This window comes from Pseudonaja textilis, chromosome 2 (assembly GCF_049901715.1).
Source record: "Pseudonaja textilis isolate UNSWEBS1 chromosome 2, rPseTex1.2, whole genome shotgun sequence".
Taxonomy (NCBI): domain Eukaryota; kingdom Metazoa; phylum Chordata; class Lepidosauria; order Squamata; family Elapidae; genus Pseudonaja; species Pseudonaja textilis.
The window spans coordinates 148,398,123-148,423,303 of record NC_141991.1 but is presented as its reverse complement, the minus strand read 5'-3'; the positions used below and the strand labels follow the sequence as shown (position 1 = coordinate 148,423,303).

The 25,181-nt window shown below is 40.5% G+C and overlaps 1 protein-coding gene across 1 annotated transcript in view; it reads right to left on the bottom strand.

Moving 5' to 3' along the window:
- Window positions 1-804: 804 nt before the first annotated feature.
- The window catches only part of ICAM5 (intercellular adhesion molecule 5), a 25,694-nt gene continuing 1,317 nt past the window's right edge, over window positions 805-25,181 (bottom strand). Inside the window, exons 2-12 of the mRNA XM_087925840.1 lie at window positions 21,256-21,528; window positions 18,796-19,113; window positions 15,060-15,338; window positions 12,986-13,264; window positions 8,967-9,212; window positions 8,088-8,330; window positions 7,313-7,555; window positions 6,387-6,626; window positions 5,534-5,776; window positions 2,484-2,747; window positions 805-1,731 (exon numbers count right to left, since the gene is read on the bottom strand). Coding sequence (XP_087781966.1) covers window positions 1,514-1,731; window positions 2,484-2,747; window positions 5,534-5,776; window positions 6,387-6,626; window positions 7,313-7,555; window positions 8,088-8,330; window positions 8,967-9,212; window positions 12,986-13,264; window positions 15,060-15,338; window positions 18,796-19,113; window positions 21,256-21,528 — 2,846 coding nt within the window. The 3' untranslated portion in view covers window positions 805-1,513. The remainder of the gene's footprint in view (window positions 1,732-2,483; window positions 2,748-5,533; window positions 5,777-6,386; window positions 6,627-7,312; window positions 7,556-8,087; window positions 8,331-8,966; window positions 9,213-12,985; window positions 13,265-15,059; window positions 15,339-18,795; window positions 19,114-21,255; window positions 21,529-25,181) is intronic.

Here is a 25,181-nt window from a genome sequence, read left to right as displayed (position 1 = left end):
TTAGCAACATATTCTTATGTTTCTGTATTTTATTTTATTTTTGCCACCAAAGGCTTAAGCAAGATAAGAATCTTTCTTGATCCTGTTTGCTTGTTGTGTTTTGATGACTTGCCCCATCTTTGATAAGTATAGGCTGATATATTTCCATTTCTTATAATGTCCCAAGACTACCATTTCCTGCTCCAAAAAGGAAAACAAATTGCTTATATTTAACTGTGATTCTTTAAATAGCCACCTATGCATTCACACAATTACTATCCACTCACTTAGCTCTACTTAGTTTGAATGATGCTCACCTTCACTGACTCAAGGAATGGAAGAGATGCAGGAAATTCATTGGACATGTGACTTAAGCAAAGAAAGGGGCTTTGTAGAGGCTCTGGATTTCATTTATGTGAATGCACAGAATGCATTCCAAGAAAAATCAGAATTATAGATAAACACCTGTTCTTCCTCCCTAAAGGCTTCCAGTAGCCTGGAAGCTGAACCTGAAACGGCCTTAAAAGAAAAGAATTAAATTAATAGACTATTTTGATCCCATGAAGAATAAAAGATAATTGTAATAAGCATGGTTCTTTTTAGACGTGTGATGCTTCACAGCCTACTCCAATCTTATGCCATGAGAGGTGCTGGATTTCAATTTTCATAACTTGCCTGCCAATGGTCTTGCTGGTATGGAATTATGGGGGTTGACATCCAATACTATATATCAAACGAAATCCATAAGGCATGAATTTAAACTCAATTCATTTGATCTCTCTCTCTTTTTCTCTCTCCTTCCCTCCCACAATTCAGTTACCATCTTAGTTATATTAAAATGGAAGGTTACAGTCTTCTACATTAAGGAGTTGCCCCACAATAACAATTTGAGTAGTTCTCATAATTCTCTGTATATCAGTTCATAATTGTATTTATTCCATATTCTATTAAGATTAATTTCCTCCATATTTCTTTTTAAAGTATAGTCTTTGTCTTGTCTTAAAAACATTACATCCGCTCCAAATATGACTCCAAACTTATGGTCCAAAGTTGATGTCTCCCACCTTGGCAAGGCACCAAATCAACTAGGGAGAGAAGAGTGAATCTGTAGAATTTTACTGCCAGAATTAACATCCATGTCCCAGAACAGAAAACCAGTCAGTCCCTCTGATACAACATTTTCAAAAGGCAATGGACTCATTTCATATTTCCAACTGCAGGAAGTACTTTAAAATGATATCTGGAAAAATGAAGGCTGCTTTCGGGCTTTAGTCTGGGAAAATGCCATGTTTGTGCTGGGCTGGTCCAGAACCTGACACACTAAAATTGGCTGCCCCTGGTCAACCATGGGACAGTCATTTGTCTGTTAATACACTGCAGAGTGAAATAGAAAACTATATAGTGCCAAAACCCTCCCTTCAAAGGCCGAGATAGCGAAAGATATGAGTGGGTGGTATAGAAACCGGTTGTTCTTTCATTTACCTTCCTTGGACCCTATCTAGGGAGGCAGATAGGAGTGGTTGCCTGGGATTGTTCATGTTCTGGTGAGCTGTATGCCATAGATGTCAATATCACAAGGCGTCTCCCGATTTAGGAAAGTGGCTTCAGTAGAATTCTCTGCATCACGGACGTTGTATTCCCCCTTTTTACAGGCCGTGGATTTGAGGTAATAGATGACCCCAGCCATTCCTCCCAGGACCAGCATGGTGGCACCAGCAATTGCCACAATGACAATAATATATAGCCAGTGATCTGTAAAAGAGGAAGCATATGATTAGTTAGCAGCTTTTTGGCTTAGAAAAATAATTCTTAAGTAGTGGCCGCTTTTCATAAAACTAACCTGACCCTGCTGAAAAACATATAAGCCCGTGTGGGCAGGCTTCAACTTGCTCTTTCAAAATTTCACACAGTCTTTTACTGAGAAAAAAAGACACTGACAACCCTTCCTTCCTTTGAAAATTCGCTTTATATGGAATGTTTCATTGGAAATGTTAAACGACTTAGCTGGTTCTCTTTTGTCCCTCTGAGTTAGACATTTTATCTATGGTTCAGCTATTTTGAAAGTTCATTCTCTGTTGTTGGTTGTGGAATTCTGGGAGTTCAAGTGCACAAGTTTTAAATTTGCAAAGTTTGGACACCCTTAAATGAGATGATATATGACACATGGATATAAGTATACTTTGCATTTATTTTTACAGAAAACCAACCAGGATGTTTGCAGATAGAAGCATTAGCACAATGGTGGTGGGTTTACATAATTAGTATTCTCTCTTTCAGTTGCTTTATCTTCCTTTCTGAAGCTTATTTCTTTATACCAAGCATACACCCAACTTTCTTACTAAGTCTTATTTCACACTTAACTCCTGATAATGGGTTTTTGTTCTTAGGGAAGAAAAGGAGAGCTTGTAAGCTCTCCCAGTTCTGCTTTATCCTGTTGTCCTCTTTACAAATAAAATGTCATTACTAATGGCATTTTTCAAAGCTTGTGTAGCATCCGGTCTTACCTTCCACCTGGATTTCTATCTGGCTGTGCTGCTGTCCGTGCCTGTTGCTTGCTGTACACTCATACAAACCATTGTTCTGTCCATCTGCATGGACAATTATTGCTGTGCTGTTGTTACCAAGAAAGATGACGTTGGAGGCATGGGGCAACCTCCAAGTGTAGCTGGCAGCTGGAGACCCATCTGCCTGGCAGGTGATGGTAATGTTTTCTCCCCTTCTAATGGGTAAAGAACCACTGACTGATAGAATGGCAATAGCAGGCCTGTCTGGAAACAAAAATGGTGGGTGTTCAGTTCCTCCAGGAAAAGGCACTCATTTTTTTCTCTCTGTCTTCTCCAGCTATCTTAATCACTTGAGTTAGGTAGGCTATACACTTTGTTAAACAAAGTAACAAACAAATAAGTAGATAGCATTGCAATGCTTCTAGACAAGTTGATATTGAGATCTGCAAAGCATCCAGCTGTAGGGGCTACTGGATCTGGGATGAAAAAGTCAGACGAACAGCATGTATCAGAATGTATCAGAATGGTCAAACAAATGGCAACTTCAAATCTCAACAAAAAAACGCTCTGTCTTACATATTGGCAAAAAAATCAGAAAACTAAATACAAGCTGAATAGTCAAGACCTTGTTGATGATCCAACTCTGTCAAGGACCTTGGAGTACTCATTTCTAATGATCTAAGTGCTAGAGCCCACTGTAACTACATAGCCAAAAAGGCATTAAGAGTTGTTAACCTAATCCTACGTAGCTTTTTCTCTGGTAATGTTACACTACTAACTAGAGCATACAAAACATTTGCTAGACCAATACTCAAATACACCTAATCAGTCTGGAACCCAAATTACATATCTGATATTAACACAGTTGAGAAAGTCCAGAAATATTTCACAAGAAGAGTTCTCCACTCCTCTACTCGTTGTAGAATACCTTATGCCACCAGACTTGAAATTCTAGACCTAGAAAACCTAGAACTACACCGCCTTCGGTCCGATCTAAGTATAGTATATAAAATCATACATTGCAATGTCCTACCAGTCAATGAATACTTCAGCTTCAACCATAACAATACAAGAGCAAACAATAGATACAAACTCAAGGTTAATCGCACCAAACTTGATTGCAGGAAATACGCCTTCAGCAACAGAGTGGTCAATGTCTGGAATACTCTACCTGACTCTGTGGTTTCTTCCCCAAACCCCCAAAACTTTAACCTTAGACTGTCTACTATTGACCTCACCCCTTTCCTAAGAGGTCTGTAGGGGGCGTGCATAAGCGCACCAACGTGCCTACCGTCCCTGTCCTATTGTTTTATTTTTTTATTTTTCTTATATGTATCCATGTATTCATAACTATGTTTTTACTTATACCTATTATCTTGTAAGCAATTGACAAACCAAATAAAATAAAATAAACAGCAAATGACCACTAGATGGAGTTTTGAACACAGACATGATACACAGCTAAAATGTAGCACAACTGCTTGTTCCAGAAAGAAAGAGAATGTTAGGGCGCTTTGATCTAGGCTGTAAACATTCAGACCTGGCAGCATAGAGATACCAAAACGTTTTGGCTTGCATCTAGTGATTGTTTGGAGTTTTGCAGCTCAGATCTGTGAACTTAGAATACCCTCCTAATCCTTCTTCTCCGTTAATATTGTATATAGAGAGTGATGAATCTATTTATTTATTTAGCTATTTAGTTTAATTTGTCAAGCAAGTATGAGAAAACAAGTATAAGTATGAACATAATAGATAAACATATAAGTATAAGCAGGTATACTGTACATAGTAAATGAGTATGAATAAATGGGAACAATAGGACAGGTTGCCTGCTATTTTGTGTGACTAGAAAGAATAGAGTGTGTTTAAAGTGAAAGAGTAGAATTGCTTTTATCAACAAAAGAGAAAAAAATAGAAAAGGTGAGTGTGCAGAAAGAAGAGGAGGTGGAGAAAACCAGAATAAGCTTCTGTTGCACTTTGAACCCACAACATCTGGATTACAAAGCAGGAATTCTACTGATTTTACTATTGTAACACTGAACATAAAGGAAAGATCTAAAATACACGAGAGCTCAATATTGGCTCAGCCAAAGAGGTGATCTTTTCTCTACAAAGGAACCAATGAACTGCTGGGTTTAGGCTATCCCTACTTCTCAGCCCAAATGGAGAGGAGCACTTCAGAACAGGTGAACTTTTGAACTAGAGCAGATACAGGTTGGTTGCAGGTTGAGCAGAAGATTGATAGAAGAGGACCACATCAATTTCTGGCTTCCAGAAATGATTGCCAACCAGTTATAATCATGGGGCAAGATATAAATCAGATTCTGATTCTAATGGGCATGCTTTTTGCTTTCTTTGTGGCAATAGCAATAGCACTTAAAATTATATACTGCTTTACAGTGCTTTACAGCCCTCTCTAAGCAGTTTACAGAGTCAGCCTATTGCCCCCAACAATCTGGGCCTTCATTTTACCCACCTCAGAAGGATGGAAGGCTGAGTCAACTTTGAGCCTGGTGAGATTCAAACTGCCAAATTTCAGTCAGCTGGCAGTCAGCAGAAGTAGCCTGCAATACTGCATTCTAACCACTGTGCCACCATGGCGCACCTTAGTTGCTCTCCAAGAAAGGATGGCATTAGGACAGTCTCCTATTTAGATTTTCCTCACAAGAAGATACATTGGCAAATGAAAAGAAGAGTGTGCAAGGAGGAGATTGATGTTCACTGTCATCAATCCTCACATATCCTTCACATATCCTTCAGTCAGTCACACAGTATTGGTCTTACAGATATGTAGCTGCTCCTGAAATGTAGATAAGGGGGCAATACTCTTTCTAGAAGCTTGCACTGGGTGAAAAGGGTTGCTCTTCCCCCACATGTACATCCAGCTTCCTCTCTCTTTTCCTTCAGTAATTTCTAGCACAATAATGGCCACCTAAGGAATTTTATGAACTCTTGGAGTTGAATAGAATTGGGGGTACCACCTCATCTCTCTTCAGGCACAGATCTTATGGATGTTCACCATGAAGCCACTGAATGAACTGATGACTCACATTCCACTTCCACGTTCACCCTCCATCTCTCTGTTCCATGGCCATTAGTAGCATTGCACTCATAGAAGCCAGAGTCATTCCTGCTGACATTCTGCTCTCTGTAGAATTCTCCAGTCGTTCCTTCCTTGGCACACAAGACAAGTGGGGTGGGAATCCCATTTGCTTCACAGGCCAGAGACTGCAGAGTCCCTTCCAACCAGGTTTGATTGCTTGGGCAGCTCAATTCATCCATTTTGGGTTTGGCTGCAACAAATGGAGGGACAAGGATTTCCTGACATATATAAACTATGCATAGGTAATTAACAGCTGCTGTCAACCTGCTTCACAGATGGCCACTGTACTTCAAACTAGAGGACTATAGCTCTGTTACTAACATATTCCATTTCACAAGATGTCTCACATTAAAAACAAATACAGTAAATTAAAGCTGCCGGCAATATTTTCTTCACTTTAGTTTGCAAGAACCTTGAAAATGTAGGCCTGAACTATGGATTTTTAATACTTCATGGACATTAAATACCATATCCACGGGGACAAAAATATGACAGAAAGTAAAGGATTTCATCCTTATTTTAGAATCAAATCTATTAAGTACAGACAGAGTTAGATTCAGCTGATCAAAAAGGCATGTTTAAAACCACTCTACAACCTGGTGTAGTATTCCTCTTGTACCAAAGAATGAGGAAAGCCTGGGTTTCCTAAGATACATATGTTACTTAGATAAATGGCTCTTAACATTTAGTGGTACTACTAGGGGATCCTAGTATGAACAAAAATAAAGTAAAAACAAGTTTCCCTGTCAGGTGAAAGTAAGAGATGGATAAAACCAGCTGTATTTATAATCAACACTCACTTTCAACTGTAATCTTGACTGCCTTCGCTACACTGCCATGTCGGTTGGTTGCATTACACCAGAAGATTCCACTGTTAGCCAGGATTCTTTGCCCTTGGCTGAGATCATATGATCTATTATCTTTGGTGCATATAATTTCAGGAGGTGGAAACCCATCTGCTTTACAGAGAAAAGTTGGCAATGCCTCTTCCACCAACGTCCAGTTGCTTGGACAGTTAGCTTCATCCATTTCTGGCTTATCTGTAATATCAGAGTATCAGAGGAAAGAGTATAATTTGAAAATGTTAGGTCACGGGTTTTTAAAGTATTAAAGCTAAATTAAAAATTCAGATCAAAAGTTGTCAAGAAATCAACTCTTCTAATTCTCTTAAATGTAGGATTTTGGCAAAGCTGTTTACATATCAAATCATGGCTTGAGGATGAATGGAAAATAAGAAAAAACTATCTCATTTAACACTGCCTGTACTTGAACCTTTTCAGCAACTTATCCCCACAAAGAATGTTTTAAAATGGATGACAGTTCTGACAGTGATGCAAATGAGAATTTCTTTAAGAAGCAGTTCTGAAATAGAGAAAATACCTTTTGGAGGAAAAATTACATCAGTTGAAGTTTCCAACTGGAGAAAAAGACCAGTAAAAGAGGAAGATGATAGGAAAGGTATGAGAAACCCTCCTAGCTCATGATTCTAATCTGATCCATAAGGGCCCCCTCTTTGGCTAGGTTTGCAGCAAGAGTTAAAAACTAAGTGAGAGATAATTATTAATTTACAAGTACAAGAACAATTAAGGAGCACCAGAAAAAATTAAGGAGCATCAGAATGGCACCACTTGATTTTGGATCACTTCTAAATGGTAGCCATTTTTAAAAAAAATCCTTGCCAGTCTACCCATCCCTGGCTGTTGGGCTGAAATCCACGTTCACTTACATTCTACCTGGATGGTCACAGCTCTAGAGGTGGAGCCATGGATGTTTGTGGCTGTACAAAGATAACTTCCAGCATATTCTTTGGTGACATTCTGGAGAATCCCAGGACTATAAGCCATTCCATCTTTAGTGCATTCAACAGTTGGTTCTGGGTTTCCCCGAGCAAAACAGGTGAACACATGTGGTGTCCCTGCTGTCAGAATCCAGTTCTGAGGACAGCTGGAATCATCCATTTCAGGCTCATCTAGAAGATTAAAAAAAATCCTGATTTTTCAATGAAATGTAGGAAAATATAGATCAACTATATACAAATGGTGTAGAAACAATGACGCTTGATTATTTCCATTGGAGGGGGAATTTTCCATGTCTTGGCAGTTTCTGTTTTAAAGATGGACGATCATATGTTGATTATGCATACATAGCCATTGGAAAAAACATCATGGAGCTCTGGGTTTTCAGTATTAACTTACACAATTTGCATGCAATAGTGAAATGGTATGTGGAAATGACCCTGGAAGATAAGGAAAAGAGACACTGCCTAGGGAACACTCAAATAAGAGGGAGCATAGCCTCAGTTGTAAAACGATCAGAGAAAGAAACTAAAAAAGGAACATCACTAACTTCTGTAGTGCTAAAAGGTGGTAGGTGATCAGTATTTTCAGACTTGCAAGATTTTGAATATAAAAGTGGTATAATAAAGTAATATTAGCTCATCTGTTCATATTTTCCTGATTACATTACTTGGAAAGGCTGACAAATTCACAAACTGCACTTACATTCCACTGTAACATCAACCATCTTGGTAACTGATCCATGTACATTGGTAGCATTGCAGTAATAAATACCAGCATGACTTCGAGTGATATTGTGCATCCTTCCAGCATTGTACACGTTGCCATCTTTTATGCAGAATACTTCTGGAATTGGAATACCATCAGCATGGCAGCTGAGATTCGACAGGTTTCCTTCCAGCCAAGTTTGATGACTTGGGCATTTGGACTCTTCCAGCTCAGGGCCATCTACAACAGAGAGAAGATAGAGAAGGTGTTTGGGGATAAGAACATAGGAGCAATCCTTTTGTCATTAGGCCAAAACCCATCTAGTCCAGTATTCTGTGTTCTAGTCCAGGCAAACAGATGCATTCAAGAATCTTACAAGATGATCATGATGAAGATGATGATGATATGAAAACTTTCTTCAATGGTTGTTTGCATCACTAGTGGAAAAGACCTGCGATTCAGTAAGTGGCATATGACCACCAAACTAGAAGTCAATATGATATCCAAAACCATTGTGATTCTTCATGAATTTATCTTAGTCTATTATTATAGTCCCCTATAAAAGCAACTTGTGGCCCTTGCCATATCTGGCTGATACAGTTTTGTAAAGAAGTGCTTCCTTTTACAGGCCGTGAATTTCCCTGCAATGAATTTTAATGGATGTGAATGTGAGAAGGGAGAAAGATTGATAAACACATTAGATGCTTTTTGACTTTACAATCTAGGTCTAAGAGAGAGTGGCTGGCCCAAAGTCATCCAGTGCCTAAAAGAAAGCTAGAATCAGGATCTTCTCTCTTAGTTCAACTCCTTAGGTGCTACTTCTCCCCACCCCTGCAAGCACACATACATGCACATAGATACAGAAACATTACTTACATTCAACATGGATGGTGACTGTTCTAGTGCTGGAGCCGAGCTCATTTGTGGCAGTGCAGTTATAGATGCCAGCCTGGCTCCGGTCAACCTGTTTCTTCTTCTCTTCTACATCATAAGCAATGCCCTCTTTGAAGCAAGCCACCGAAGGCTTTGGATTCCCCTTAGCCAAGCAGTGGAGCGTTTGTTGTGTTCTCTCTACCCATGTATGGTTGCTGGGACAAGACAACTCATCCATTTCTGGCACATCTGCAATGTGCAGAGGGAACATACACATTGGTTGAGGCTCTTCTCTCTTTGGATGAGAAATAAAGGGGGATGTTTAAGATTGGAGAAGTATATTGGGATGACAGTGGGCATATTGTTAGTTAAGCCTGGAGTGAGGCTGATTTAAGATCTGGGGAGGGGAATGTTGCTAGTGGCATGTTCTGTCTATCGCTAAAATGTAGAAAATGGTGTGTTCTTTATCAGATTTCAGAGTATGTGCAGGCAGCCATTATAAATTTGTCTTATATTTTACTGTTAGATTAATTGATCTTCTGCAAGCTGCCTTGGAGATTTTTCAGTGGAAGTGAGGGCTATTTAATATTTTCAACAAAAGTAAAATGAACTGGGGATTTTTTTTTGGTGTGTCCTGTGATTTTTGTTTTCTTTTTGGTTTTTGAAGCTTTTGAACCAGTGATGACTTCTGATAACTGCCTGGACTAGCTAGCTCCTGCAGTTTTCTTAGCAAGGTTTTTTAGAAGTGGTTTGCTTTTGCCTCCTTCCTAGGGCTGAGGGAATGTGCCTGGCCCAAGGTCATCCAGCTGACTTTATGCCACAAGCAGAACTCCTGGTTTCTAGCCTAGTGATTTAACCATTGTACCAAAGTGGTTCTGCTCTGTGATGGGACATTCAGAATTATTACCTTGGTGTAGGTTCATGGCTATCCCACATATTTCAGCTTAATTATTTGCTCAACATAGAACAGAACAACATAACAGAGTTAGAGAAGGGCCCTTGGTCCAATCTCCTGCTCAGTCAGGAAACCTTATACCAATTCAGGAAAATGGTTGCTGAATCTCTACAAAAAAAGTTCCAGTGTTGGAGCATTCATGACTTCTGGAGGCAAGTTGTTCCACTGAGTAATTGTTCTATCAAGAAATTTCTCCTTAGTTCTAGTTTAGTTCTCTCCTTGATTAGTTTCCATTCGTTGCTTCTTGCCCTGCCCTCAGGTGCATTTTCGGTTGCACAGAGATTTCTGAGTACCAGACATCATTATATAATTTGCAAGGAGGGATCTTGATCTTGATCTGATCTTGCATAGTCACTTTAAAAAAAATAGAATCCCATCAATCTTCCATTGTATTTTAAACATATATGGCAAGGACACATCTGCAGTTGTGGTGGACACTGTTACTATGGAAACTGGGCAGGTAAGCCCCCACTCCCATACTGACTGACAGCCAGCAACATCTGAGTTTCAATAGTTATTTGAACTGACTAACGCTTGTAGCTAAAGATCATGTATGCAGGAGGGTTAATCTAAACTTCCCCCTTTCTGCTAGAGAAAAGCTTTTATTTTTTTAGACAAAGGCAGGAGCTGTGTAGCAAGGTTGAGAAATGTTGCTCCTGGGCCTCTGGTTGAAAGTTGCAATCTATGAGAAAATGGCAGTTCCTGCGAAACAAAAAAAGGCTTTTTATCTGGAAGTCTTTTTGTCTCTAAGGAATAGATATAGACAATTCTAGACAGAGCACTACTTTAGAATGTTTATTTTGACTGTGTGTATTTGGTATTAATGTTCTCTGTTACAGGCTCAATATTAGTGTTTTATACAACTTTACAGCACAGGCTCTTCATATTAAGAGGAGACCCTTACTGTGCTCTATTTTCCATTTTTCCTATCTTTTTTTAAATACTGTTTTATTTTATTTATGTCTTCTGAGATTGATCTGCCTTCCTAAAAATGAATAGATAAGAACTAGCTGACTTCCTTAGCTGCACCTCAGTGCTGTGCAACCAGAAGGAAGAATTGTGCTATAGAATTGTTTTTCTCCCTTCTTTCTTTTTAAATTGCCAGAAATAAGTACGTAATGCAGATTGTGGGAATGCTATATCTCTCACATACTAAGGGCAGAGGGGAGGAGGATTCCAGGTGAGGGGCTGCCTACAAAATAGGTGGTGGCAGTGACGGCTACCAAACCACACACCAAGGCAGAAGATAGAGCTAGATATAGACTCAAAGATCTTTTGCCCCACAATCTCAGGGTTCCCACTCCAATTATGTGTAACAGAGTCTTTGCCATCTTCTGACAAGGGTCCTAATGCACACACTCTCTAATTCTTAGCCACTGATATTTTAGGACCATTTGCCTGCTGCCAGGGCTCTTCCATTGTGCCCTAAAGCCATCTCTCTACCAACACATGGAGGATGAAGATGAAAGATGGTGAAAAGGAGGGAAAATCTGGATGCCAGTTCTCCCAGGACTTAAAAGACCCACTTCTCCCTTCTCTGGGGGGTCTTTGGTTATCATTGCCCTAGTCTCCATGGGTTTGGAAAGTTGGCAGTAGCAAACCAGGAGTGCTAGGTGGGACAAAAAAATACTTGAGGATGAGGATTGGGAGAAAATAATAGGAAGTTGATCTTTGGGTTCCAGTTTCTCCAGCAATAACAAGACCTCTTTTCTCTCAAAGAAAGTCTACTTAATTACAGGGGTACCTACTATAGCTCCTCAGCAGTATACAGGAGCAGCTTAGCTACTGCAGGGTCTAGGATGCAGGAGACCGTTTTACATACTGTATGTCTGCTGGTGAACTGCTGGACACGTGATACATGCTTGGATTTCACCAGAAGATTGCTTACAAACAGCTGCCGCTTCTGCACTCCTGGAAACAGCAGCACTTTTGGTTTTACAATAAAATGCAACTTCATTTGTGCGCCATCAGGAGTGCATTGATACAGTGGACCACTATGCCACAATAGAGAATCCTGGTTGCATTCCTGCATGAAAGCATCTTCCCTAACTCCTCTCTTCTGCTTTGATTGCCACTTAGGTCAAGGGGCAGAGTTAGGTGTAGGGAGAAGGGTGGTCTGGTTTTCCTCCCACCTGCTCTTGTTTGGAAGGCAGAAAGAACAGGGTGGGGGAGGAAAAAAGTGGCAGATTGGGGCACATTCTCTGTTATCTCCATGGCTTAGGCAGGGTCTCATGCTGCCATTTACTAGCACCAAAAAAAGGGGTGCCTTTCTCTTGCCTTTCTCCTCCCCCTGCTTCTTGGGTGGACAAAGCTCCTCTGGCTTTGTGCTGAATGGGAAATGGAAGACCCCTCAGCACATCTTTGGGGCCAGTTCTCACCTTGGGTAACAGAATGAAAAGAGATTTCAGCGGTCTCCATCTCTGTTTCCCTTCCCTGTACTCCTGACCAAAGGTTGAATCCAGGTCTCTAGTCCCTCTCACCAGCACAAATTCCAGGCATCTTTAATTCAGTGTTGGCAGTGCCTGTGGCAACACTATAGAGTTACACCTCCTTGTTCCTTCCTGATAGACACTGAATTGCAAATGAATCCGTCTGCCTCCTTTCCCCATCGCTGGCTGTTATCTTAGGCTGACACAGTATTATATCTAAAGTAGCAATGAACGTGTAAGTGCAGTAGTTTGCTAGATTTTTATTGTTCTTTTTAATGCAAACTACAAACACAGAAGGGTCCTAGCATTGCTGACAAGGTTACTGGTGCTTCCTGGGTTCCCACCTATAGTAAAAAGCTTGCCTGCTTTTATTGGGGGTTAGAATAATGAGCTGTTTTGTAGCCAGAGTGCACCAGAAACTTCAGTGGCAACAGCAGTACAGAAAAGAATTTGGACGGGTCATTGTGAGATCTCCAGCAATATAATCAAAGATATTCTGTCTCTTAGATTCTACTGGGCAATTCCAAGCAGAGGCAAAATGGTTCAAATGTGCTAATTTGCAGGGATAAATGAAACAAGAGTTTTAAAGGAAAACTAGCAAACAACATGCTGTGGCAGGAAGAATATTCTGTACTCACAGAAGACAGTGAGAGTGGCAGAGGTGTGCTTTGTTATGGTTATTCCATCAATTTTGAATTCTACCTCACATACAAATTCTTGCCCATTGTCTTCCTCTTGAGCTGTCAGGTTGAGCTGCAAAGGAAATTCATCACTGGATGCCAAGATTCTCCCAGAAGCATTTTGGATCTGAAGAGAAAAGCTGGGGGGCTCAGGTGCTGATGAATTGCATAGAACTGTCACAAGATTATTGACAAGGGCCTCAGAGGGGTGGATTTCCAAAGAAGGCTGTGGAAAACCTGCAGTTTGGAGAAGAAGGAAAAAAAAGGGGTGGGGGGGAGAATGCTACTTCTGAAACAGCTCAGGAGATGATGGCAGCTGGGAATTACATCGAATGCTAGGCACCATTTGACAGATAAATAGTCTTCAGAAATTGCTTTTAAACAGATATGTGTAATTGCTGTTCACCAGATGCATTGCAGTACCACTCCTATCAACTCCAGCTAGTACAGGCAGTGATCAAATGTAGTGGGAGTTGCTGCTCAATATAACAGGAAAATTCACAGGTTGGAGGGAAATTGCGTAAGGCACCACAGAAGGAAGCATGATGTTACATTTTTGGCATACCCAGAAACACATTTTTGGCAGAGTTTTATGTATTTATAGTTCTGGGACCAGATTATTTTTTGCACAGCCTGCTGAAGGAGAGAAAAAACAGATGGGTACAAGGATCATGGGATTTGGAAGATCATCTGATGACTAAAAAAATAAGGCTGAAAACATGACCTGCTCTGTTCTTCTCTCAGGTTCTTCAGAACTTTGTATAGTAGTTTATCATGATGTCATCTCACAAACATCTCACTGCATTTGTGAGATGACCCATGACCTCTGCTTCAGAAATGCCTTCTTATGGGGCTAGAAGGAACTATGGCTTTAGGAACCCAAGCAAAACCTTAGGGGAGGAATTGGTCAATGATTGTTGATGTGGTGAGTGTGTGCTCCCTAAAGGATTCTAATGAGATAGAACCAATTACCCACCCCAAACTGACATCAAATGAGAGAAAAGGAAAGCAATTCAGATCTTTCTGTCTCCTGGTCTGCTGCCAGTGGAAGCTTATTCAACAGCAGGCATGCACAAATTGAAATCTTATGCAATCCCTCAAAATTCCCAAAGACCTTCTAAAATTTGAACCCAAACTAAGGCAAAAGGGAGAAAATGAATACATGGAGAATAATCATTATAATGACACTGAATTTAATTGGCATTGATTTGCCTCAGCTTAATTTTTCTTGAAGCTCTCCACCTACTTGTTGAAATCAGGCCTTTGGTATCCCACTCAGCAGCGGGTGGAATCCACTCCTCAAAAATTATTGCAATCCTCCCCCATCCTTTAATAGAAAGTATAGTGCACTGTCATTCTGACTTCCTAGTGATGATTGCATGTCAGCAGACAACACAAACACACAGGAGATGTGAATAAAAAGAAGACTGTGTGTTACTCAGCTATAAAGGAAGACCTTTGTCCCAAAGTCTGAAAACAACCGAAATATCTCTCCACAGTTTTTGTAAAAGCTTTGGTGTCAGGCCTATCTGAGATGTCTATGGAGATTCTTAGTCATCCAGGTTATGGTGGTCTCAAAGGTGCTTTTTCAAGAGGCAACTGGACTTCCTGGTTTTTCTTTGAAGATGTTTTGTTGCTCCTTGGATGAGAAGTGAAACATCTTCAAAGAAAAACCAGAAAGTCCAGTTGCCTCCTGAAAAAGCACTTTTGAGGTCTACTTGAGATCTGAAATAGTTAAGAAACTTGCTTTGAATACAGATGCCCTTTACTTTCCCACTGTCTTTGCCTTATCCCCACCTTCATTGCTCAAAAAACTGGATTCACAATATGTATGACCCCAATGATATAAACATAAGGTTAAACTCCATTACAATGAAGTGAGGGGACTGGCTTCTTTATACTATCTCGAAACCTATCACAATAATGACAACAATGATTAATGTGCTTAGTACTGACATTCTTTCTCCTAGGTCCCAGCTAGCTTGTTTTGGAAAAAAGCCAGAATTCTGTGGGAATCAGAGCAGCCACTCACTGTAGACATGCACGGTTTCCACTGCAGATTTGGTTATGGGCCCCAGGGACACGGTGCAGTTCAGCTGATAGTTTCCTGTTGGCAAGGAAGACACCTGAGCTTGAGCTCTCACAGTGTTACCCGACAGAGTGATGCTGGCATTCAGAATCTGTTCCCCAAACTTCAAGTCAAATTGGGCCTCTTCAGCTGGGAAGACTCCAGCAACCTCGCAGGTCACACTCAGGTTAGAGTTAGCTTGTACGTAGCGCAAAGTGTGAAGCTGGGGATCTGCAGAAAAATCTATAAGAAAGAATGATTTTTCTGATTAATTCTCTGCCGGGAAAACCATCAGATCTACGAGAACCTCTGTTAAGCACCCTCTTAAGAAGCCAGATTGGTTCCATGAACCCCACGAAGAAATCTACTTGTCTCTATACATGTTTGTCCTTTTGCTCTCTAACCAATCAGGAAGTCCTGGGACTTCTATTTTTCTTTTTCTGTCATTAATGATATTTGCCTAATTTATCCAGAATGGGCACTTTAGTCTTTGGAAGCAACATATGTCTCCATAGAGGTTCTCTGGAATTGTGTATACATGCAGTGGTGGGCTGTTGCCTGATCGGACTGGTTCGAGTGAACAAGTAGTTATGATAACTGTCTGGGCCTGCCCACCTGCCCCTGCGGTATCCTTTCCATATATAACTAACTTTCTGGCTTGTTCCGCCCCGCCCATGCTGTCCAGCTGAGTTCCATGCCCACCCACCCCCGCTGTACTCACCTGAGTACCTGAGTAGATTACCTGAGTAGATTAGCTGCATGTTTGAAGCTGTGTTTCAGCCCCACGGGGGCGTGTGTGAGCGAAGTGCACGCGCACACTCACAACCAGCGAACTGGTTGTTAACATAAGTGCAGCCCACCTCTGTTTACATGACAACACTATGCTTATTGCAAGACTTGAACGTTTCCACCTGAACATATATTTTGAGTTGGATGCTGGATGGGAATACTGAGATAACTGAGTACTTGATAGACTTGACAGAGGCTAAGGACTCCCAGACCCTTACAATGAGGCACACCTACTAGTGCCAGAGCAGCATAGGAATGGATTTAGAGGATACCACATAATTAAGCAGCGTTGTGCTGCTGAACATCAATGTGATGACATTTCTCTTGGTTCTCTCCAGATTTCCTGCCCCAACTGCTCCCCTCTCAAGGATTCTTCTAATTCTACTTCTAATTCTTCTAACCAAATGAAATGAGAAGTTGTTTTGTGGTTAAAAAAGTGTTTGCCTTCACCACTACTTTTGAAGCATATCCCCATCTTAGGAAACAGAATGAAAATGGGGGTGGGAATGGTATGTGGGCAAACCAAGGTTTTGTTTGCAAATACTCCTCCTTGTTTAACAAGCTGACATACGTAAATTGGCGGGGGGTGGGGGAATGGTAGTGATCCCAGAGGAGGTTGGATGGGGTATCAGCGGACACACTGTTGATAAGTGTGAAAGCATCTTGTGAAAGCATCCATGGGACGCTTTTAAAATTTCACAGGTTCACACAATCTCCAATTATTGTTTTTTTCACTGACATAATGTGCTCACTAGTTGTTTTGATCTTTTGGGGGCCTTCTCTGTTCTTAGCCATTGATGGTTTTCATGTTAGCAAACGGGGCATAATTATTTCTAAAACATATCTTCAACCTTTTAGAAAAAAGAAAAAAATGGCATACAGTACTGTCAGCTGATGTTCAGGTATCCAGGTACACATGTTTATGTGACAATAATTGAATGGGTGAAGAAATCTGCCTGCCTCTTTTCTTTCCAATGCCCTTGCACTCTGCTGCAGGTAAAATTAGGGGCAGTTTATTCTTCGGGCACCAGGATGGAGTTGTGAGTCACAGCCATCTTAACTTCATTAAAGCAGCCAGCTCAGGAAGAATAAAGGGCAATGTCTTTGACATACAGTTATTAATATATTCCCACTAACAGGATTATAATAATTCCATGTTTCTGGCATCCTCACTAGCAGTAGAATGCCTTTCCTGAGCACAGAACTAGCAACTGGGATGGAAAAAGGAGAAAAGAACCTTCAGCAATTCTTTGTCCTATGAATGAAAATCTTACTAGCTTATCAAATAGCTTCAATACCTTATCAAATTAAATATCTTGCAATTAATCATAACAGTTTAAATTATCTGAGAAATCAATAAAAATACAGGAATTCTTAAGTGGGCCAACTTCTTTTTCTATTTCAACATCAGAAAATATTTTGTTTATATCATTATTGCATTAAGAGTCCTTTTTTCCACTGGGACAAATTGAAGTCTGGCTGTTGCCATATGCATCAGTCATTTGGTTAGCCCAATTTCAAAAGATCCTTGGTTCTTGTATCAGGAAGTGATCCTTCGTTCTTTTGGCAAATTATGCATGGCACAAAGGAGGGAAGGAGGGAAAGCAACATTTATTTTGTTATCCTACTCAGCCACTGCTAGCCTTTGCCTCCTTATCATTAGTCTATGTCCTTAAACAACAACAAAATTTTAGCCATGCTTTTATCATGTTGGGTTAATTTTTCTGGCCAAGTGCTGCATTTACTCTTCTTGTTCTTCCTCCTCTTTAGTATTATTTGTTTTCAAGGACTCCTGAGGCATGACTGGTGTTATACTATAACTAAGTGATATCATTAGAGTTCATAGGCCCAACATTTGGAGAGATGGCAGGAGCACTGGATTCAAATATATTGGAAATATCTATTAAGCCTTTACAGTCACATTACATCCACTATTTTAAGCCTTAAATTGTAAAAAACAAAAAAGGAAGCTAAAAATATAGGTCACTGATAAAATAATTACTCATTTTGTTATCTGTGGAGATTCTCAGTCATCCAGGCCATCATTGCCCCGGAAGTTCTTTTTTCAAGAGGCAACTGGACTTTCTGGTTTTTCTTTGAAGTCTTTTCGCTTCTCATCCAAGGAAAAACAAAACATCTTCAAAAAAACCCAACCCAGTCAAGATTGACTCAGACTTCCATCCTTCCAAGGTCAGTAAAATGAGGACTCAGTTTGTTGGAGGCTGATTCTGTAAACTGCTTAGAGAGGTCTGCAAAGCACTGTCAAGTGGTATATAAGTCTAAGTGCTATTGCTATTCATTAGCAGTTTTGATTTTCCAGAGGTTAGTTTTGAACCTGATTCCTGGTTTCCCAAAGCATCTGAGTTGCATTCCTAAGACTGTTTGGTTTGATCCAATCGCCTCCCTTTTGATAAATCCCTTTTCTATCACTATTCAAACTTTCTGTTAATAGTAGTGACTACTAGGGAAAGATTTGGGGGTAGATACTCAGAGACATCAGAGCTCACTCTGCAGAATAAGTAGCAGCCCACTTGCCCTTCCCCATGTAATAAGGTTGACTCACCACATTTGTCCCTTCCACCAATATAAAGCCATTAAATACATAATACAAACCTACGTAACTGCAACATGGGAAGGATCATGTTTTGCCTGCTGATTCCAGATTCAGTTCTCAATTTAGATCAGAACTCTAAGTGGTTTCCCCACAGTTCCCAGCACAAGTGTTCCTCTAAGATCCAAACAGGCACCCACTCCCTCTCTTTTTGAGCAAACAAGAATCCCAGATATTGGGATGGTGGCTTTTAATGTTTCTTTTGTTTCTATTTTGATAACTATTCACCACTTTTATTGGGGGGAGGAAGCTTCATTCTGGAGAAGATAAAGAATGTACAATAAGGAACTTGCAACTTACCAAAGACTTTTAGGACTTCACTGAATGACTTCTTTTCAAGGAGCTGCCCTCGAGGCCTCAGGTCCAGGGCAATGTGGCAGGTGACTTCCTCCATGTGATTGTCCTGCTGAGCAGTGATGGGGAAGGTCACTAGGATGTCACTTGCCCCAGGAGCACTGTGATTCTCAAAGGTCTCTACGTGGAGCTTTTTTGTTCCTTTATACACTGTCACAGTGAGGAGCTGGACAGGAGCAGCACTGGCAACTCGGCATGTCAGATTATACACTTTGCCCGTCTCCATGATTGGCACTGAATCCAGCTCTACATGTTCTGGAATTTCTGCAATGATACATGGAAGCCTACTGGGAAAGGATGTCATATGAAGGTGGCAGCTGCTGAAGAAATCCCACAGGAACAGTCAAACCATTTCGATCAGGCATAGACAGTGTGTGATCCTCCAAATGATATTGAACAACCATGAATCTTAGCCAGCGTATTTAATCATGCGGCAGAAGGGCAACCACAATCCAACAATCTTTGGAATGACGTAGATTGTCTGCCCTGCTGATCTAGACCATTGGAGATGTCTCCTCTCCAAATTCTCATTGAGATATATCTCATAGACAAAACAGATTTAAAGCAGTAGCGGTGAGCATTTATGGGAATCCTGCAACCCACACCAATCACCCATGGTTTGGTCTATAGTAAAGCAAGAAGTAGCTCTCAGAAAGGCAGGCAAAAGTAAAACCCTTATCTACAGTATGTTAAATATTTAGACACTGAAGTCCTTCAGCCTTGTGGACCATACATTCCCACTGCATGCAACACACCTCCAGAAACCCATTTTTCAAGGTTTCTCTGCTCAGGTGACCATCTCAAGGTTTGATTATAATTTTAGAGGTACAGTGTGATTGGGAAGAAGAAAACTCAAGATTGCTGAGTAATTGGTGGTGGAGTAGCTAGAATGCAGTATTACAGACAAACTCTGCCCGCAGCCAGGAGTTTGAACTTGACCAGCTCAAGGTTGACTCAGCTTTCCATCCTTATGAGGTCAGTAAAATGAGGTCCCAGACGATTGGAGGCAATATGCAGACTCTATAAACTGCTCAGAGAGTGCTGTAAAGCACTATAGATGGTATATAAGTCTAAGTGCTATTGCTATTATTTTCCGTTTATGATTTTGTGCCATTACTCTCCAAGCACCAAGCATTGCTAGATTCTGCCCTTAACCTGTTAGATACAACTTTAATTTCGTACCTTATCCCAATACTCATTTTTATCTCTCCAGACTTTGTTTCCTTAGGGATCTGAATGGTAAAAACCTGGAAATTGTCTTTCTAGGTCACGTCTTTAAATACTTTCAAAATAATGTAATGTTCATATGATTCCCATGGGTCTGCAGTAGCTTCTTGGCTATCCAGGATGTGATAACCTGCTTCTGCAAGGGTGCATGTCTCAGTCACTGAAGGCGACCCAAATGCTACCATTTTATTCTGAGAACATTCGATCAGTAGTTGTGCCTTATCAAAAGCTCTTACAGTCAACCCCAACAAGTTAATTGGTTGCAATCTGGAGACACCTGTAAAGCAACATGCTTTGGAGAAGAGCGTCATCGGTGATACTCAAAAGAACAACTGTTGGGTTATATCTATTTGGATATGAATTGCAGATTGCCTCCTTTTCAGTGATTCAAACCTTCCAGTTTTCTTCCCCATTTTTCTTTCCCTTTCCTACACTTGCTTCCTTTCCCTGCCATTTCTATTAACTTTTAAAAAAACAACTCTGGACTTAGCTATAAAGAGAACTGGAGTTCTATTCAGCACCTTCATTTCTTCAATGGGCTCATAGGGGAATAAGGGAAAAGGGAAAATGGGGCAATTATGTTCTTATTGTGAAGAAAAAATAATAAGATTACCATTAGTCAATTGCAAAAGATCGCTTGACTTGGAACAGCTTACATCCTAAGACAGTCCCTTTCACATGATTAAAAAGCAACATCTGCCTATGCCAGATGCTTGGGAAGGACTTGATAGGTGGGCAAGAATGATCCAGTCTAAACATCTGGCTGATTGTGCAACCAACCAAATGATAATAATAATGCTTGTTGCTGAATCTGGAAAGTCTCACTAGGCTTTGGTCCCTTGGTCCATTCTAATTAACATCATTGTACTGGAATAATATTCAGAAGTGTCCTGAGTCACATTCTGACTTTGTTCATATATATATTTTTCCGACTCTCAGGCCAGGCTGGTCTAGATTAAGTAATTACCAAGACTAGAGGTCTCCAAACTTAACAACTTTAAGACTTGTGGACTTCAACTCCCAGAATTCCCCAGCCAGCTGGCTGGAGAATTCTGGGAGTTGAAGTCCACAAGTCTTAAAGTTGTCAAGTTTGGGGGCCCCAACCTAGACGAAAAGCTGCTTAAGGCAGTTTTTTACAGATATAAACAACAAATAGATCTTTGCATCATCACCACTTACGATAGACCATGATGTTTGCCTGAACAGATTTATGTTCTCCATAACAGCTGAAGGAGCATTCAGTCACAGACGCCCACTCCGTGATGTTCACAAGCTGGAAAACTGCCCAATGACTCCCATTGTCTTTCTTCTCCTTCATCAGCGATGTCTCCAAGCCTCCCCTGGCATCTGCCTCCTGGCAGCTGGTACTGCAGTTCAGCCAGAGAGAACCTCCATGCTCCACCACAGGGTTTTCTGGCCAAATGGCCACATCAAACACGTGCTGTTCCGCTCCTGTAATAGGGTATTCAGACTTACCAACTAGTTGGCCCAAAAGATCACATAGAGACTTGTAGGTTTCTAGATTCAGAGATAGGGAGTATCTTACAGGCTTAAGCAGAAATTTCAGTCCATTCCTTCCCTTTCCCTCACATTAATCTCAAGGCATTTTAGCAATAGACTCTGCTCATCACACCGAAATAATTAAAGAAACATGAGAGTGCCATTCTTGTAGCTGCAGTTTATACACATGAAAAAAGGAACTCAGGGATCACAAATGGAATTACAGGAAACACAAATGGAATTGTTTCAAGAAAACCACTTGCATTTAAAGAAAAATGTACCTATTAGATGGAGTTCGTCAGTACACAAAAACATAATGCTTTTCACTCAACCAAACTTTTCTTTGTAAGAAAGACTAGCTTTTAGAAGAATGACTTTACTTAACCCTACTCTATGAAATGCTGGTTTTGCATTCCCACTGTCTTCAGGTATTCATCTGAATGCTTAAGAATTTGAAACAGGGCAGAGAATGGTCCGTGCCTATAATCCTATTCTCAGCTCTCTCCGTTGGCACACATTCACCTGAGATGTATGCTTGTGGAGGCTTGAATGCAGCGGCAGCTCTCTGGGTTGTCCAGGATCCATAGAGAGTTGAATACAGGTTCTAGTATCTGAAGGTGGCAGTCTCCTTAAGATCATCTAGTGAGTGTATGGGTGCATGCTGAGAATTAGCATTATCCAAAACATAGTTGTGCTTTTTACCATCCAAATAAACACTAGCTTCATTCACACTATCTACAATGTGGGGACCATAATATCATTTAAAAGGAACTTCCTGGAGAAGGTTTAAGGACTTTCTACCCCATTTCAAAATGCAGGGCTGCACAAAAGACGGTTCACTTCCTCAAAGCGCGTTGCGAAATGAGTTGTATAATACTAAGTGATGTATCTTCAAAGGTGTTTTGTGCTTAGTTTTAATAAGAAAACTAGTTTGTTTTTGCATTTTGCATAATCTAGCAGATGAAATTGGATGAAGCAGGAGCTGGCTGCATGCAAAGGTCAGTAGAGGTGGTGAAGAAGGACAATCAAGGGGAAATGCTTCTATATTCATACGTCTCTCTCTGCATCAAGGAATTGCCAACCATTGTCTTTCAATGAGTATCATCCTGGCAAATCTGTTAGGCCCGCGGATGTGTCACGCACTGGCTACTCCCACCCCTGGTTTAGCAGAGGGGGATAAAGTCCCAATACATCATGTGATGACGCCATGACGACGCGAGTTTGACACCGCTGCTTTAGGCAATAGGTAGTTTGGGAACACATATATGCTTGGTGTTTTAATTGTGCTAGCCTCAGGCCCTGGCATTCTGGGCTGGTGGAAAGATGTTGGTTTTGCTTTAAATCTGAGGTGCCATTCACATAGACAAGCTAGTTAAACCAACATTCTACTGTATTTTGGTTTGGGCTAGCATGATCTGAGAAACTGGTGACTATATAATATTAACACTTGCTTAATAATGCTTGATGTTGAATGTGAACCAGGTCACTGTGTATTTATATATCTTGCACAGCCATGGTTTGCATTATCAAGGTTGTCTGGGAATGAAAACACAATTGGCTAATTTCACACATAATGCCTGGATTTACATAACCACTAAATCACACCCAAACGAATTACATTATAGCACAATGTCTGAATCTAATGTTTGTGCTTTGGAAAATCTGAGTCATTTTATTTATTTATTAAATTTATATACCTCCCATCTTATTATCCAAAGTTACCTATCATTTATTATTATTACAGTATTATACAGTAACATAATTTAATGCCTTTTGGTCCAGAATAAACGGGTGGATATAATAACTCTAGCAAATAAATACGCTAAGGAAAAACAAGGAAATGTGTAAAGTGTGTTTCTGGGACTTTTTTCAATTCCATAATAATAGTTTAAGAACACAAGATCAAGAAGGAGAAAACAGGACTTAGAATAGAAGAATCAGCAATATTCTGAGCCACTCTTCAATTGTCCAATTACCCCCATGGAGGGCATTTTATTCTGCAATTTTCCCAAAGCCCATTTTTCAAGTGCCAGCTTTCTTTGTTGGCTACTTCTTCTTCCTTGGAAAGTTCTGGGCGAGAGTTATCCTGCTGACAGACAGACTAGCGGGAAGTTTTAGTCCGGAATCCTTTTTCCATATTTCTTTTCTAAGATTCCTTTGGGTAGGAAAGAACATTTTTTTGGATTTGGTGGAGGGGAAATCAAAGAATCTACGGGTGAAGCACGATGATCAGATTCTTTTTTGTAATTACGCAAAGAGCATATTTTCTAAGGGACAACTTTTCAGCCCTCTGAAATAGATTAATAATATTGGAAGGGCCCTCAGCATTTCTCTGGTCCAAACTCCATCGTGCAGAATAGAATAGAATAGAATTAGAATAGAATAGAATAGAATAGAATAGAATAGAACCAAGTGTGGTTGGACACACAAGGAATTTAGAGACTATTTGTTTGTTTGTTTGTTTGTTTATTTATTTGCTGCCCATCTTACATAGTGTAACTCTGGACAGCTTACAGTTACATCTAAGCTAAAACATAAAAAGTTAAAATCAAACATTAAAACTCAAGACACTTGGGGAAGGGAGGGGAGAGGCGGAGTGGAGGGGGGAGGGGGAACTGTTATTACTCAATCAACCACCTCCACTGCGCTGTTCCCACACTGGGGCCCCATGCCTACTGGCAAAGCCACATCTTTAGGCTCTTACAAAAAGAGAGGGGGTTGAGCCCAATCTTACATTTGGGGGTGGGGGGGAGGTGAAAAAGATGTTCCAGAGGGCAGGAGCAACATCCTTAATCCCTAAGAAGTGGCTATAAGCCTTCAATATTTGAAGGTGCACCATCCTTGCATGAGTGCAGTGTTTGGGGCATTGTGGCCTCACAAGCTCTACCCTTTTGTGTATGTGCAATGTTAAAACACACGTAGAAAAGGGGCGTGTGTTGTGATGCCATGAATGTTCTGATGCTGCTTTCATCATTCTGTGTCTAGCCATCCACTCTTGCACCCGAAGTACCCAATTCCATTGAGATCCTCAAGAATTCTGTTGAATTCACCCTCTTTAATCCAACTATGGATTGCACAACGTTTTTGACCTGCGCTGTCTGGCCAGTCCGCCCTTGAAGAAGATCAAAGAGAGTGGTGGAAGAATGTTGACCAGTCAGAAAAGGATGGGCAAGGATGAAAAATGAAAGCAAAAAGATGGTTTCCTACCCCAAGATGTTTACATTATTTTGATGCTGGGGAGTGGCATGATCAGAAAGCAAATTGAGGCAATGGGAGACTGAAAAAAAGAAATATTTCAGCTATATTTTTAGAAGCAGATAACAATTAGAGAAGTGTTTTTCACACTTGGCAACTCTAAGTTGTGTGGACATCAGCTCTGAGAGTTCCAGTATAAATGGGCATGCATTTCAGTTGTTCAGAGAAAAACTGGTCTTTTGTTTGCTCAATATTTTTGCATGAATTTCCAACCTCCAATTTTTCTCCAGCTCGAATGACAAGCTGCCACCTCTTGGCACCCTTCACTTTGAACCCAGGTTTACTTATTTGTGTAAATGAAAAACAAAGGAGATTGAGAAGTTTATTTCCAAACATCTCAACAGGTAACA